We start from the raw sequence: 18,472 nt of genomic DNA on the forward strand, positions 1-18,472 counted from the left end.
AAATTACCTGCTTATTTCAATACACTGTTACCACTTGATCAGGTAAGAACAGAAATAATTACCTGGCTGTGTTAGAGGAAATCATTAAGGGAGGGAATATCAGTAGAAAGAAATTACCTGCTTATTTCAATACACTGTTACCACCTGATCAGGTAAGAAATAATTACCTGGCCTTGTTAGAGGAAATCATTAAGGAAGGGAATATCAGTAGAAAGAAATTACCTGCTTATTTCAATACACTGTTACCACCTGATCAGGTAAGAAATAATTACCTGGCCTTGTTAGAGGAAATCATTAAGGAAGGGAATATCAGTAGAAAGAAATTACCTGCTTATTTCAATACACTGCTACCACCTGACCAGGTAAGAAATAATTACCTGGCCTTGTAAGAGGAAATCATTAAGGGAGGGAATATCAGTAGAAAGAAATTACCTGCTTATTTCAATACACTGTTTCCACCTGATCAGGTAAGAAATAATTACCTGGCTGTGTTAGAGGAAATAATTAAGGGAGGGAATATCTGTAGAAAGAAATTACCTGCTTATTTTAATACACTGCTACCACCTGATCAGGTAAGAAATAATTACCTGGCTGTGTTAGATGAGATCATTAAGGGAGGGAATATCAGTAGAAAGAAATTACCTGCTTACTTCAATACACTGCTACCACCTGATAAGGTAAAAAATAATTACCTGGCTGTGTTAGAGGAAATCATCAAGGGACAGGAATATCAGTAGAAAGAAATTACCTGCTTATTTCAATACACTGTAACTACCTGATCAGGTAAGAAATAATTACCTGGCTGTGTTAGAGGAGATCATTAAGGGAGGGAATATCAGTAGAAAGAAATTACCTGCTTATTTCAATACACTGTTACCACCTGATCAGGTAAGAAATAATAACCTGGCCTTGTTAGAGGAAATCATTAAGGAAGGGAATATCAGTAGAAAGAAATTACCTGCTTATTTCAATACACTGCTACCACCTGACCAGGTAAGAAATAATTACCTGGCCTTGTTAGAGGAAATCATTAAGGGAGGGAATATCAGTAGAAAGAAATTACCTGCTTATTTCAATACACTATTACCACCTGATCAGGTAAGAAATAATTACCTGGCGGTGTTAGAGGAAATCATTAAGGGAGGGAATATCAGTAGAAAGAAATTACCTGCTTATTTCAATACACTGTTACCACCTGATCAGGTAAGAAATAATTACCTGGCGGTGTTAGAGGAGATCATTAAGGGAGGGAATATCAGTAGAAAGAAATTACCTGCTTATTTCAATACACTGTTACCACCTGATCAGGTAAGAAATAATTACCTGGCCTTGTTAGAGGAAATCATTAAGGAAGGGAATATCAGTAGAAAGAAATTACCTGCTTATTTCAATACACTGCTACCACCTGACCAGGTAAGAAATAATTACCTGGCCTTGTAAGAGGAAATCATTAAGGGAGGGAATATCAGTAGAAAGAAATTACCTGCTTATTTCAATACACTGTTTCCACCTGATCAGGTAAGAAATAATTACCTGGCTGTGTTAGAGGAAATAATTAAGGGAGGGAATATCTGTAGAAAGAAATTACCTGCTTATTTTAATACACTGCTACCACCTGATCAGGTAAGAAATAATTACCTGGCTGTGTTAGATGAGATCATTAAGGGAGGGAATATCAGTAGAAAGAAATTACCTGCTTATTTCAATACACTGCTACCACCTGATAAGGTAAAAAATAATTACCTGGCTGTGTTAGAGGAAATCATCAAGGGAGGGAATATCAGTAGAAAGAAATTACCTGCTTATTTCAATACACTGTAACTACCTGATCAGGTAAGAAATAATTACCTGGCTGTGTTAGAGGAGATCATTAAGGGAGGGAATATCAGTAGAAAGAAATTACCTGCTTATTTCAATACACTGCCACCACCTGATCAGGTAAGAAATAATTACCTGGCTGTGTTAGATGAGATCATTAAGGGAGGGAATATCAGTAGAAAGAAATTACCTGCTTATTTCAATACACTGTTACCACCTGATCAGGTAAGAAATAATTACCTGGCGGTGTTAGAGGAAATCATTAAGGGAGGGAATATCAGTAGAAAGAAATTACCTGCTTATTTCAATACACTGTTACCACTTGATCAGGTAAGAACAGAAATAATTACCTGGCTGTGTTAGAGGAAATCATTAAGGGAGGGAATATCAGTAGAAAGAAATTACCTGCTTATTTCAATACACTGTTACCACCTGATCAGGTAAGAAATAATTACCTGGCCTTGTTAGAGGAAATCATTAAGGAAGGGAATATCAGTAGAAAGAAATTACCTGCTTATTTCAATACACTGTTACCACCTGATCAGGTAAGAAATAATTACCTGGCCTTGTTAGAGGAAATCATTAAGGAAGGGAATATCAGTAGAAAGAAATTACCTGCTTATTTCAATACACTGCTACCACCTGACCAGGTAAGAAATAATTACCTGGCCTTGTAAGAGGAAATCATTAAGGGAGGGAATATCAGTAGAAAGAAATTACCTGCTTATTTCAATACACTGTTTCCACCTGATCAGGTAAGAAATAATTACCTGGCTGTGTTAGAGGAAATAATTAAGGGAGGGAATATCTGTAGAAAGAAATTACCTGCTTATTTTAATACACTGCTACCACCTGATCAGGTAAGAAATAATTACCTGGCTGTGTTAGATGAGATCATTAAGGGAGGGAATATCAGTAGAAAGAAATTACCTGCTTATTTCAATACACTGCTACCACCTGATAAGGTAAAAAATAATTACCTGGCTGTGTTAGAGGAAATCATCAAGGGACAGGAATATCAGTAGAAAGAAATTACCTGCTTATTTCAATACACTGTAACTACCTGATCAGGTAAGAAATAATTACCTGGCTGTGTTAGAGGAGATCATTAAGGGAGGGAATATCAGTAGAAAGAAATTACCTGCTTATTTCAATACACTGTTACCACCTGATCAGGTAAGAAATAATAACCTGGCCTTGTTAGAGGAAATCATTAAGGAAGGGAATATCAGTAGAAAGAAATTACCTGCTTATTTCAATACACTGCTACCACCTGACCAGGTAAGAAATAATTACCTGGCCTTGTTAGAGGAAATCATTAAGGGAGGGAATATCAGTAGAAAGAAATTACCTGCTTATTTCAATACACTATTACCACCTGATCAGGTAAGAAATAATTACCTGGCGGTGTTAGAGGAAATCATTAAGGGAGGGAATATCAGTAGAAAGAAATTACCTGCTTATTTCAATACACTGTTACCACCTGATCAGGTAAGAAATAATTACCTGGCGGTGTTAGAGGAGATCATTAAGGGAGGGAATATCAGTAGAAAGAAATTACCTGCTTATTTCAATACACTGTTACCACCTGATCAGGTAAGAAATAATTACCTGGCCTTGTTAGAGGAAATCATTAAGGAAGGGAATATCAGTAGAAAGAAATTACCTGCTTATTTCAATACACTGCTACCACCTGACCAGGTAAGAAATAATTACCTGGCCTTGTAAGAGGAAATCATTAAGGGAGGGAATATCAGTAGAAAGAAATTACCTGCTTATTTCAATACACTGTTTCCACCTGATCAGGTAAGAAATAATTACCTGGCTGTGTTAGAGGAAATAATTAAGGGAGGGAATATCTGTAGAAAGAAATTACCTGCTTATTTTAATACACTGCTACCACCTGATCAGGTAAGAAATAATTACCTGGCTGTGTTAGATGAGATCATTAAGGGAGGGAATATCAGTAGAAAGAAATTACCTGCTTATTTCAATACACTGCTACCACCTGATAAGGTAAAAAATAATTACCTGGCTGTGTTAGAGGAAATCATCAAGGGAGGGAATATCAGTAGAAAGAAATTACCTGCTTATTTCAATACACTGTAACTACCTGATCAGGTAAGAAATAATTACCTGGCTGTGTTAGAGGAGATCATTAAGGGAGGGAATATCAGTAGAAAGAAATTACCTGCTTATTTCAATACACTGTTACCACCTGATCAGGTAAGAAATAATAACCTGGCCTTGTTAGAGGAAATCATTAAGGAAGGGAATATCAGTAGAAAGAAATTACCTGCTTATTTCAATACACTGCTACCACCTGACCAGGTAAGAAATAATTACCTGGCCTTGTTAGAGGAAATCATTAAGGGAGGGAATATCAGTAGAAAGAAATTACCTGCTTATTTCAATACACTATTACCACCTGATCAGGTAAGAAATAATTACCTGGCGGTGTTAGAGGAAATCATTAAGGGAGGGAATATCAGTAGAAAGAAATTACCTGCTTATTTCAATACACTGTTACCACCTGATCAGGTAAGAAATAATTACCTGGCGGTGTTAGAGGAGATCATTAAGGGAGGGAATATCAGTAGAAAGAAATTACCTGCTTATTTCAATACACTGCTACCACCTGACCAGGTAAGAAATAATTACCTGGCCTTGTTAGAGGAAATCATTAAGGGAGGGAATATCAGTAGAAAGAAATTACCTGCTTATTTCAATATTCTGCTACCACCTGACCAGGTAAGAAATAATTACCTGGCCTTGTTAGAGGAAATCATTAAGGGAGGGAATATCAGTAGAAAGAAATTACCTGCTTATTTCAATACACTGTTACCACCTGATCAGGTAAGAAATAATTACCTGGCGGTGTTAGAGGAAATCATTAAGGGAGGGAATATCAGTAGAAAGAAATTACCTGCTTATTTCAATACACTGCTACCACCTGATCAGGTAAGAAATAATTACCTGGCCTTGTTAGAGGAAATCATTAAGGAAGGGAATATCAGTAGAAAGAAATTACCTGCTTATTTCAATACACTGCTACCACCTGACCAGGTAAGAAATAATTACCTGGCCTTGTAAGAGGAGATCATTAAGGGAGGGAATATCAGTAGAAAGAAATTACCTGCTTATTTCAATACACTGCTACCACATGACCAGGTAAGAAATAACTACCTGGCCTTGTTAGATGAGATCATTAAGGGAGGGAATATCAGTAGAAAGAAATTACCTGCTTATATCAATACACTGTTACTACCTGATCAGGTAAGAAATAATTACCTGGCTGTGTTAGAGGAGATCATTAAGGGAGGGAATATCAGTAGAAAGAAATTACCTGCTTATTTCAATACACTGCTACCACCTGATCAGGTAAGTAATAATTACCTGGCTGTGTTAGAGGAGATCATTAAGGGAGGGAATATCAGTAGAAAGAAATTACCTGCTCATTTCAATACACTGCTACCACCTGATAAGGTAAAAAATAATTACCTGGCTGTGTTAGAGGAAATCATCAAGGGAGGGAATATCAGTAGAAAGAAATTACCTGCTTATTTCAATACACTGTTACTACCTGATCAGGTAAGAAATAATTACCTGGCTGTGTTAGAGGAGATCATTAAGGGAGGGAATATCAGTAGAAAGAAATTACCTGCTTATTTCAATACACTGCCACCACCTGATCAGGTAAGAAATAATTACCTGGCTGTGTTAGATGAGATCATTAAGGGAGGGAATATCAGTAGAAAGAAATTACCTGCTTATTTCAATACACTGTTACCACCTGATCAGGTAAGAAATAATTACCTGGCAGTGTTAGAGGAAATCATTAAGGGAGGGAATATCAGTAGAAAGAAATTACCTGCTTATATCAATACACTGCTACCACCTGACCAGGTAAGAAATAATTACCTGGCTGTGTTGGAGGAAATCATTAAGGGAGGGAATATCAGTAGAAAGAAATTACCTGCTTATTTCAATACACTGTTACCACTTGATCAGGTAAGAACAGAAATAATTACCTGGCTGTGTTAGAGTAAATCATTAAGGAAGGGAATATCAGTAGAAAGAAATTACCTGCTTATTTCAATACACTGTTACCACCTGATCAGGTAAGAAATAATTACCTGGCTGTGTTAGAGGAAATTATTAAGGGAGGGAATATCAGTAGAAAGAAATTACCTGCTTATTTCAATACACTGCTAGCACCTGATCAGGTAAGAAATAATTACCTGGCCTTGTTAGAGGAAATCATTAAGGAAGGGAATATCAGTAGAAAGAAATTACCTGCTTATTTCAATACACTGCTACCACCTGACCAGGTAAGAAATAATTACCTGGCCTTGTTAGAGGAGATCATTAAGGGAGGGAATATCAGTAGAAAGAAATTACCTGCTTATTTCAATACACTGCTACCACATGACCAGGTAAGAAATAACTACCTGGCCTTGTTAGATGAGATCATTAAGGGAGGGAATATCAGTAGAAAGAAATTACCTGCTTATTTCAATACACTGCTACCACCTGACCAGGTAAGAAATAATTACCTGGCTATGTTAGAGGAGATCATTAAGGGAGGGAATATCAGTAGAAAGAAATTACCTGCTTATATCAATACACTGTTACTACCTGATCAGGTAAGAAATAATTACCTGGCTGTGTTAGAGGAGATCATTAAGGGAGGGAATATCAGTAGAAAGAAATTACCTGCTTATTTCAATACACTGCCACCACCTGATCAGGTAAGAAATAATTACCTGGCTGTGTTAGATGAGATCATTAAGGGAGGGAATTTCAGTAGAAAGAAATAACCTGCCTTTTTCAATACACTGCTACCACCTGATCAGGTAAGTAATAATTACCTGGCTGTGTTAGAGGAGATCATTAAGGGAGGGAATATCAGTAGAAAGAAATTACCTGCTTATTTCAATACACTGCTACCACCTGATAAGGTAAAAAATAATTACCTGGCTGTGTTAGAGGAAATCATCAAGGGAGGGAATATCAGTAGAAAGAAATTACCTGCTTATTTCAATACACTGTTACTACCTGATCAGGTAAGAAATAATTACCTGGCTGTGTTAGAGGAGATCATTAAGGGAGGGAATATTAGTAGAAAGAAATTACCTGCTTATTTCAATACACTGCCACCACCTGATCAGGTAAGAAATAATTACCTGGCTGTGTTAGATGAGATCATTAAGGGAGGGAATATCAGTAGAAAGAAATTACCTGCTTATTTCAATACACTGTTACCACCTGATCAGGTAAGAAATAATTACCTGGCGGTGTTAGAGGAAATCATTAAGGGAGGGAATATCAGTAGAAAGAAATTAAATGCTTATATCAATACACTGCTACCACCTGACCAGGTAAGAAATAATTACCTGGCTGTGTTGGAGGAAATCATTAAGGGAGGGAATATCAGTAGAAAGAAATTACCTGCTTATTTCAATACACTGTTACCACTTGATCAGGTAAGAACAGAAATAATTACCTGGCTGTGTTAGAGGAAATCATCAAGGGAGGGAATATCAGTAGAAAGAAATTACCTGCTTATTTCAATACACTGTTACCACCTGATCAGGTAAGAAATAATTACCTGGCTGTGTTAGAGGAAATCATTAAGGAAGGGAATATCAGTAGAAAGAAATTACCTGCTTATTTCAATACACTGTTACCACCTGATCAGGTAAGAAATAATTACCTGGCCTTGTTAGAGGAAATCATTAAGGAAGGGAATATCAGTAGAAAGAAATTACCTGCTTATTTCAATACACTGCTACCACCTGACCAGGTAAGAAATAATTACCTGGCCTTGTAAGAGGAAATCATTAAGGGAGGGAATATCAGTAGAAAGAAATTACCTGCTTATTTCAATACACTGTTTCCACCTGATCAGTTAAGAAATAATTACCTGGCTGTGTTAGAGGAAATAATTAAGGGAGGGAATATCTGTAGAAAGAAATTACCTACTTATTTTAATACACTGCTACCACCTGATCAGGTAAGAAATAATTAACTGGCTGTGTTAGATGAGATCATTAAGGGAGGGAATATCAGTAGAAAGAAATTACCTGCTTATTTCAATACACTGCTACCACCTGATAAGGTAAAAAATAATTACCTGGCTGTGTAAAAGGAAATCATCAAGGGAGGGAATATCAGTAGAAAGAAATTACCTGCTTATTTCAATACACTGTAACTACCTGATCAGGTAAGAAATAATTACCTGGCTGTGTTAGAGGAGATCATTAAGGGAGGGAATATCAGTAGAAAGAAATTACCTGCTTATTTCAATACACTGCCACCACCTGATCAGGTAAGAAATAATTACCTGGCTGTGTTAGAGGAAATCATTAAGGGAGGGAATATCAGTAGAAAGAAATTACCTGCTTATTTCAATACACTGTTACCACCTGATCAGGTAAGAAATAATTACCTGGCTGTGTTAGAGGAAATCATTAAGGAAGGGAATATCAGTAGAAAGAAATTACCTGCTTATTTCAATACACTGTTACCACCTGATCAGGTAAGAAATAATTACCTGGCCTTGTTAGAGGAAATCATTAAGGAAGGGAATATCAGTAGAAAGAAATTACCTGCTTATTTCAATACACTGCTACCACCTGACCAGGTAAGAAATAATTACCTGGCCTTGTAAGAGGAAATCATTAAGGGAGGGAATATCAGTAGAAAGAAATTACCTGCTTATTTCAATACACTGTTTCCACCTGATCAGATAAGAAATAATTACCTGGCTGTTTTAGAGGAGATTATTAAGGGAGGGAATATCAGTAGAAAGAAATTACCTGCTTATTTTAATAAAATGCTACCACCTGATCAGGTAAGAAATAATTACCTGGCTGTGTTAGAGGAAATCATTAAGGGAGGGAATATCAGTAGAAAGAAATTACCTGCTTATTTCAATACACTGCTACCACCTGATCAGGTAAGAAATAATTACCTGGCTGTGTTAGAGGAGATCATTAAGGGAGGGAATATCAGTAGAAAGAAATAACCTGCTTATTTCAATACACTGCTACCACCTGATTAGGTAAGAAATAATTACCTGGCTGTGTTAGATGAGATCATTAAGGGAGGGAATATCAGTAGAAAGAAATTACCTGCTTATTTCAATACACTGCTACCACCTGATAAGGTAAAAAATAATTACCTGGCTGTGTTAGAGGAAATCATCAAGGGACAGGAATATCAGTAGAAAGAAATTACCTGCTTATTTTAATACACTGCTACCACCTGATCAGGTAAGAAATAATTACCTGGCTGTGTTAGAGGAAATCATTAAGGGAGGGAATATCAGTAGAAAGAAATTACCTGCTTATTTCAATACACTGCTACCACCTGATCAGGTAAGAAATAATTACCTGGCTGTGTTAGAGGAGATCATTAAGGGAGGGAATATCAGTAGAAAGAAATAACCTGCTTATTTCAATACACTGCTAAAACCTGATTAGGTAAGAAATAATTACCTGGCTGTGTTAGAGGAAATCATTAAGGGAGGGAATATCAGTAGAAAGAAATTACCTGCTTATTTCAATACACTGCTACCACCTGATCAGGTAAGTAATAATTACCTGGCTGTGTTAGAGGAAATTATTAAGGGAGGGAATATCAGTAGAAAGAAGTAACCTGCTTATTTCAATACACTGCTACCACCTGATTAGGTAAGAAATAATTACCTGGCTGTGTTAGAGGAAATCATTAAGGGAGGGAAATTCAATAGAAAAAAATTACCTGCTTATTTCAATACACTGCTACCACCTGATCAGGTAAGTAATAATTACCTGGCTGTGTTAGAGGAAATTATTAAGGGAGGGAATATCAGTAGAAAGAAATTACCTGCTTATTTCAATACACTGCTACCACCTGATTAGGTAAGAAATAATTACCTGGCTGTGTTAGAGGAAATCATTAAGGGAGGGAATATCAGTAGAAAGAAATTACCTGCTTATTTCAATACACTGCTACCACCTGATCAGGTAAGTAATAATTACCTGCCTGTGTTAGAGGAAATTATTAAGGGAGGGAATATCAGTAGAAAGAAATTACCTGCTTATTTCAATACACTGCTACCACCTGACCAGGTAAGAAATAATTACCTGGCTGTGTTGGAGGAAATCATTAATGGAGGGAATATCAGTAGAAAGAAATTACCTGCTTATTTCAATACACTGCTACCACCTGATCAGGTAAGAAATAATTACCTGGCTGTGTTAGAGGAAATCATTAAGGGAGGGAATATCAGTAGAAAGAAATTACCTGCTTATTTCAATACACTGCTACCACCTGATCAGGTAAGAAATAATTACCTGGCTGTGTTAGAGGAAATCAATAAGGGAGGGAATATCAGTAGAAAGAAATTACCTGCTTATTTCAATACACTGCTACCACCTGATCAGGTAAGAAATAATTACCTGGCTGTGTTAGAGGAAATCATTAAGGAAGGGAATATCAGTAGAAAGAAATTACCTGCTTATTTCAATACACTGTTACCACCTGACCAGGTAAGAAATAATTACCTGGCTGTGTTGGAGGAAATCATTAATGGAGGGAATATCAGTAGAAAGAAATTACCTGCTTATTTCAATACACTGCTACCACCTGACCAGGTAAGAAATAATTACCTGGCTGTGTTAGAGGAAATCATTAAGGGAGGGAATATCAGTAGAAAGAAATTACCTGCTTATTTCAATACACTGCTACCACCTGACCAGGTAAGAAATAATTACCTGGCCTTGTTAGAGGAGATCATTAAGGGAGGGAATATCAGTAGAAAGAAATTACCTGCTTATTTCAATACACTGCTACCACCTGATCAGGTAAGAAATAATTACCTGGCTATGTTAGAGGAGATCATTAAGGGAGGGAATATCAGTAGAAAGAAATTACCTGCTTATATCAATACACTGCTACCCCCTGACCAGGTAAGAAATAATTACCTGGCTGTGTTAGATGAGATCATTAAGGGAGGGAATATCAGTAGAAAGAAATTACCTGCTTATTTCAATACACTGCTACCACCTGATAAGGTAAGAAATAATTACCTGGCTGTGTTAGAGGAAATCATTAAGGGAGGGAATATCAGTAGAAAGAAATTACCTGTTTATTTCAATACACTGCTACCAACTGATCAGGTAAGAAATAATTACCTGGCTGTGTTAGAGGAAATCATTAAGGGAGGGAATATCAGTAGAAAGAAATTACCTGTTTATTTCAATACACTGTTACCACCTGATCAGGTAAGAGATAATTACCTGGCTGTTTTAGGGGAAATCATTAAGGGAGGGAATATCAGTAGAAAGAAATTACATGCTTATTTCAATACACTGTTACCACCTGATCAGGTAAGAAATAATTACCTGGCTGTGTTAGAGGAAATCATTAAGGGAGGGAATATCAGTAGAAAGAAATTACATGCTTATTTCAATACACTGCTACCACCTGATCAGGTAAGAAATAATTACCTGGCTGTGTTAGAGGAAATCATCAAGGGAGGGAATATCAGTAGAAAGAAATTACATGCTTATTTCAATACACTGCTACCACCTGATCAGGTAAGAAATAATTACCTGGCTGTGTTAGAGGAAATCATTAGGGGAGGGAATATCAGTAGAAAGAAATTACATGCTTATTTCAATACACTGCTACCACCTGATCAGGTAAGAAATAATTACCTGGCGGTGTTAGAGGAAATCATTAAGGGAGGGAATATCAGTAGAAAGAAATTACCTGTTTATTTCAATACACTGTTACCACCTGATCAGGTAAGAAATAATTACCTGGCTGTGTTAGAGGAAATCATTAAGGGAGGGAATATCTGTAGAAAAAAAATACCTGCTTATTTCAATACACTGTTACCACCTGATCAGGTAAGAAATAATTACCTGGCTGTGTTAGAGGAAATCATTAAGGGAGGGAATATCAGTAGAAAGAAATTACCTGCTTATTTCAATACACTGTTACCACCTGATCAGGTAAGAACAGAAATAATTACCTGGCTGTGTTAGAGGAAATCATTAAGGGAGGGAATATCAGTAGAAAGAAATTACCTGCTTATTTCAATACACTGTTACCACCTGATCAGGTAAGAACAGAAATAATTACCTGGCTGTGTTAGAGGAAATCATTAAGGGAGGGAATATAAGTAGAAAGAAATTACATGCTTATTTCAATACACTGCTACCACCTGATCAGGTAAGAAATAATTACCTGGCTGTGTTAGAGGAGATCATTAAGGGAGGGAATATCTGTAGAAAGAAATTACCTGCTTATTTAAATACACTGCTACCACCTGATCAGGTAAGAAATAATTACCTGGCTGTGTTAACGGAAATCATTCAGGGAGGGAATATCAGTAGAAAGAAATTACCTGCTTATTTCAATACACTGCTACCACCTGATCAGGTAAGAAATAATTACCTGGCTGTGTTAGAGGAAATCATTAAGGGAGGGAATATCTGTAGAAAGAAATTACCTGCTTATTTCAATACCCTGCTACCACCTGATCAGGTAAGAAATAATTACCTGGCTGTGTTAGAGGAAATCATTAATGGAGGGAATATCAGTAGAAAGAAATTACCTGCTTATTTCAATACACTGTTACCACCTGATCAGGTAAGAACAGAAATAATTACCTGGCTGTGTTAGAGGGAATCATTAAGGGAGGGAATATCAGTAAAAAGAAATTACCTGCCTATTTCAATACACTGCTACCACCTGATCAGGTAAGAACAGAAATAATTACCTGGGTGTGTTAGAGGAAATCATTAAGGGAGGGAATATCAGTAGAAAGAAATTACCTGCCTATTTCAATACACTGTTACCACCTGATCAGGTAAGAAATAATTACCTGGCTGTATTGGAGGAAATCATTAAAGGAGAGAATATCAGTAGAAAGAAATTACCTGCTTATTTTAATACACTGCTACCACCTGATCAGGTAAGAAAAGAAAATAACAAAGTAATAAAATCATGGCAAAAGATAAGGAGGTTTCACAGATGATATCGAATATGTTTCCCACATGGTAACTACAATCCTCTTCCCTTTCATGAATTTGACTTATTAAATTAGGGTATTTACCAGATTTTTACTTACTGGAGGTGTGATTAGATGATTGAAGCTGTTAATTTTCTCCTTGATAATATTTACGTACATTTCTGCAACAAAGTTTATCAACAGGTTATCCCCATTAATTATGCCCATTTAATAACAGACTTGTTTTTGCACTGTTAAAAATCACAGTTTATGACTAAACTCAGTAAAGACCCATCGAAATGGCTTTTAATTGATAAATTCAACCACACTTACTGTTATCTTGATGATATTTTTTCGTTAAATAATCCAAAATTTTCTCAATATACTGCTGAAATTTACCCCAAGGAACTTACTTTAAATAAATCAAATGTATTTGGTAACAACTGTCCTTTCCTGGATCTAGATATTTCGGTTTTAAACGGGAAACTACACACTAAAATTTACAACAAAAGAGACGGTTTTTCCTTTCCTATTGTTAATTTTCCATTTTTAGATGGTGATGCTCCTTTGGCACCATCCTACGGTTTTTATATTTCAGAACTTTTTCGTTATGCCCGTGTCTGTTGTTACGTTTTTGATTTTAATGAACTATGTATTACCGGTAAATTATTAAACCAGGGATATCTTTACCATTAATTACTTAAAACCTTTTCTAAATTTTTCCATAGATATACATATTTGGTTTTGAAGTTTGGTTGTACCTGTGGAAAACTTATTTCAAACAGGATAGCACATCCTAATTTTTACGGAAATGTTGTTAACCTTGCTTGGAAATTTAGAAATGATCCATGTAAACTTGTTGCTCCTTTAAATAAACTTATTCTAAAGGTTACCTATTCAACACTGTAATAAGATCATTGAATATTGTTTGTATTGGTATAAATATTGAATTTTTTATCAGTAGATTAAAAGCTAACTAAATATTACTAGTATGTTATATACATATATATATTCATGGATCTACAATCTGTCAATACCTGTAACTTGGCATTGCACACGGTCATGTTTTTCTCTGGCTGTTTATGATGTCTTTAACTAAATCCATTTGATGTTGGATGTGTACGATTGATTGTTTAGCCTTAAATGCATGATTTTTTTATTAGTTGTTAGTTGCTTTGAACTAGCTGTCAGATAACTGCGAGTACATGTACTCTCACATCTGTTCATTATGTCTTTTTGTGTCAGGATGTATAAGTACCCAGCCACGTCCACTTGTATTTTTTGTCTATCTTATGAGTTAAGCCTTTTTCAACTGAATTTTATAGTTTGTTCTTATGTTGAACTGTTATACCACTGTCCAAGGATAGGGGGAGGGTTGGGATCCCGCTAACATGTTTAACCCGCCACATTATGTATGTATGTGTCTGCCCAAAGTCAGGAGCCTGTAATTCAGTGGTTGTTGTTTGTTTATGTGTTACATACATGTATTTGTTTTTCATTATTTTTTTTATATAAATGAGCCTGTAAGTTTTCTCGTTTGAATTGTTTTACATTGTCTTATCGGGGGCTTTTATAGCTGACTATGCATTATGGGCTTTGCTTATTGTTGAAGGCCGAACGGTTACCTATAATTGTTAATGTTTGTGTCCTTTTGGTCTTTGATGGATAGTTGTCTCATTTGCAATAATACCACATCTTCTTTTTTATATTGTAATAACACGAGCAACACAATGGATGCAACATGTGGAGTAGGATCAGCTTATCCTTCTGGAGCACCTGAGCTCATCTTCAATTATTGGCGGGGTTGGTGTTGCTTAGTCCTTAGTTTTCTATGTTGTGTTTACTATTATTTGTCTTTTTGTCTTTTTCATTTTTAGCCATGGCGTTGTCATTTTTTTTTCGATTCATGAGTTTGACTTTTCCTCTAGCATCTTTCACCCTTCTTTTACATTTGCAAAAAGCAATTAATCACAATTTTCTCAATTTTTGTTCCCTATTTTTCAGGTGAAGCTGTTCTTATCTCTCCTTCATAAGAAGATTTTAAAGAAAGGTAAAGAAGTAACAGAGAGTGTGTTGAAAGACATGCATCAGAAGAAAGTGTTGAAAATTTGATAATCATGATAATATGGATTTTGTATTCAAACATGTAAAATTACCATACTTTTTAGACATTTATAGTTTTCTAATTAAAAGTTAGTAATTTCTAGTTAGTTATTGATGTCAAGCCTTTGTTTCAGTGCTTGTTGTGGGTTTGCTGTCTGTCATATAAAATAGAAGTGGTATGATTGCTGATGAGATAACTCTTCACAAAAGACCAAACGACGCATATTTCTTTTATTATATAAAAAAGAAGATGTGGTATGATTGCCAATGAGACAACTATCCACAAAAGACCAAAATGACACAGACATTAACAACTATAGGTCACCATAGGGCCTTCAACAATAAGCAAAGCCCAAACCGCATAGTCAGCTATAAAAGGCACCGATGAGACAATGTAAAACAATTCAAACGAGAAAACTAATGGCTTGTTTACATGATTTATGTAAAAAAATGAACGAAAAACAAATATGTAACACATTAACAAACAACTACAACTGAATTACAGCGGGCTACTGACTTGGGACAGGCACATACATAAATAATGTGGCGGGGTTAAACATGTTTGCGGCATCCCCCCCCCCCCTGACCTAGGACAGTGGTATAACAGTACAACATGAGAACGAACTATAAAAATCAGTTGAAAAAGGCTTAAGTCATCAGATGGACAAGTGGATAATTATCAATATTGCTTCAACAGAACTCCTGACATATTTGAGAATTATAAAATTGTTGCAAAAGCAGGAACAACAAAAAACAACAGGAACAACAGGAACAACTGGTCAAAATTTCCGTCTAGGCCACCTGTTGCAATGCAATATTTCTCCCCTATCCAATCCACCATTATTTTGCAATGGCAGTCCTTATTTCGTGCATATATCGTGAGATTTTTTAGTGTGACATTTGTCTTACTTATGGAATGTTGATTATTACAATTAACTAGACAAAAAAATGTAAAAAAACATATTCATTCATACACAGAAAACCGGCAAAAGATACAAAAGGGACAAATATAGGTCACTGTATGACCTTCAACAATGAGCAAAGACCATACCGTATATTCAGACAATGTCGTTATGATTGAAGCAAAAAGACCAACAGACAGTCAACAGAACATAAAAAACAGATAAACAGTTAAAAAAAAGACCATCAGATAAACACCAGAACATAAAAAAAACCTAAAGATTCAGCAACACAAATCCAACAAAAATCTGAGTCAAAATCAGGAGCTCAGAAGATTCTGCTCCACAATATTATAAAAATATAATAGTGCTGCTATGAACAAACTGATGGTTATTCAATGTTAGAAAAGGGTTAAAAAAAACTATATAATTGCATTACTTTTATGACGGGTGAAACGAATCCCTGGAGGTATCATTTGTCCATAAATCAGTATATATTGATTGCGCATTACACAATTTGCTACCGAATTTTCTGTGTAATTTTTTCTTTTAGCTACCAACGCTTTCTATGATGTAAATTTTTATATCCCTTTTTTAGCTCACCTGAAATATCACTGTCATTCGTAAAATTTTACAAAAATATTCTGCTCTGAAACTACTGGGCCAAATCTAACCAAACATGGTCAAAATCGTTATTGGGGAGTCTTATTTAAAATCTTTGTCCGGTGACCTGGACAACCAACCAAAGGGGTTAACATGCAGTTTTTAATTAAAAAAACTTAAAGAAAGCTTATAATTAAAAAAACCGAAACATTTACAGCAAATCTGACAGGGTTAAATTGTTTATTTCGATCTTCTCTCTTTAAAGCCAATTCCTACCCCATTAACACATCTAGTGTAATGAACTGGCAAAAGTCCACTGCTATAAAATGCATGACAAATCCTGTGATTGACCAAGAACTCATCATTCGGAAGGTAAGATGATGACGACCATACATAGGAATGTGATTTCTCCTTGGTACACATCAGTCTTACAGATGCTACATGTCCTTTCATAGTTCTTTTAAATACTTTTAGCTTTCCATTACACATACTGGTATGTGCCTCAAAGAGTTCTCCATATGTTTCCAAAGATTTTTCTGCAGTTACAAATAATCCTTGGTCTACATCCTGGCTTCTTGTTTGGAAATAGGTGGATGGAAATGAATGAAGTTCTTTCGAATTGTCACTTCCAAGTTGTTGTTTAATCCAAAAGTCTAAAAGTTTCTCTATAATTAAACTATTGTTAACTGGATTATTCAAAGTTGAAGTCAAATAACCCTTTACTATTTTGACGTTTTTCCAAAATTCTACTTTTGACAGTTTCGTCACCAGGAATCTCTCTTCTAAAATTGGGTGGACGTTTTCGTGAAGAATCTTGTTTTTCAGTAGCCATGACTGACCATGAAAGAAACTGAAGGAATCAGCAGATATTGGATATGAAATTATTAGGAGATTATGTTTCGTGATATTCAGTATCAACTTAGAAAAATGTGTCTGAAGGTTTTATAATAATTGATTTTTGTATAAATAAAAGTGATCTATGCAAATTTCTTTGATCTTTACATGGCTTTTTCAATAAATTAATTTTTATTTTATTTTTTATAAATTTCTGTGATTTGTTGTAAAAAAATAGTATTTCATTTCTTGCTAAGTGAATAACTACATGTAATCCCCTAATTGCCTCTGGAATTGACATGCAATCCCCTATTTGACTCTGGACTTGTTTATATCTATTGAACAAATTTATGAGGTCACCTGCAGAGTCAGCAACTTTCTGTACAAATAACCTGGGGATAAAATTAAGACCAAATTATCTTTGAAGTCAGTATAAATATTTTGTTTGTGTGCTTTCTAAATAATCCTAAAAATGAGTGATAAGAAAGTTACTATGGAATTAAGTGATCTTTAATTAGAAACTATAAAACATTTATTTGGGCATAACGATTGGGAAATTAAAATTCTTGATGACTCTACTGTTGCTATTGAAAATGGCGGGAATGCACAAAATCTACAAATGACCACAGAACAGAGTACTCAAACAGACAATAATGATGAAGATGAAGATGATGAATACAATGACCAGCCTGAATTTGTTATACAGCAAGACCCGTACAAAGGAGAATGCAGATATTGCTTTTGTAAGCCATGCATTACTGATGATCAATACAGACAAATGTGGTGGCATGGTCAGTCAGAAGTAGCCCATCAAAGACACTCAAATTTGAGAAAGGAACACAACAAAAGATTTTGGACTATGCTTCTCCATCGTAGTGCCTGGAATGGTGATAGATATATGCTTATGAAAGCAGATGCCATGACCATGGACCACAGAAGCCAAATATTTGACTGGCACAAGAAAGACATTATGCCAAAATGTGTTGTGACACTTGAGCGTTGTTGGTTTCCTAATCCTGGTGGGTTTTCATATATGGGAAACATGTGGGAATAGTTTTTTTGTATTCTCCTGCAGGATGTTTTATTAATTATATCGAAATCCTTTGTTCTGTATATAACAGTTTTGGAGGGAAAATGATTGTGACTGGATAAAATTCAATATTATGACTCTAATTGCATTTTTGGGCAAATTAGCTGCATATTTATT

The 18,472-nt window shown here is 35.5% G+C and overlaps 1 protein-coding gene across 1 annotated transcript in view; it reads left to right on the plus strand.

Moving 5' to 3' along the window:
- LOC134692626 (uncharacterized) overlaps positions 1-14,938 on the plus strand; it is a 30,942-nt gene extending 16,004 nt beyond the window's left edge. Inside the window, exon 9 of the mRNA XM_063553085.1 lies at positions 14,831-14,938. Coding sequence (XP_063409155.1) covers positions 14,831-14,938 — 108 coding nt within the window. The remainder of the gene's footprint in view (positions 1-14,830) is intronic.
- Positions 14,939-18,472: the final 3,534 nt, after the last annotated feature.

Source organism: Mytilus trossulus, chromosome 12 (assembly GCF_036588685.1).
Source record: "Mytilus trossulus isolate FHL-02 chromosome 12, PNRI_Mtr1.1.1.hap1, whole genome shotgun sequence".
Classification (NCBI taxonomy): domain Eukaryota; kingdom Metazoa; phylum Mollusca; class Bivalvia; order Mytilida; family Mytilidae; genus Mytilus; species Mytilus trossulus.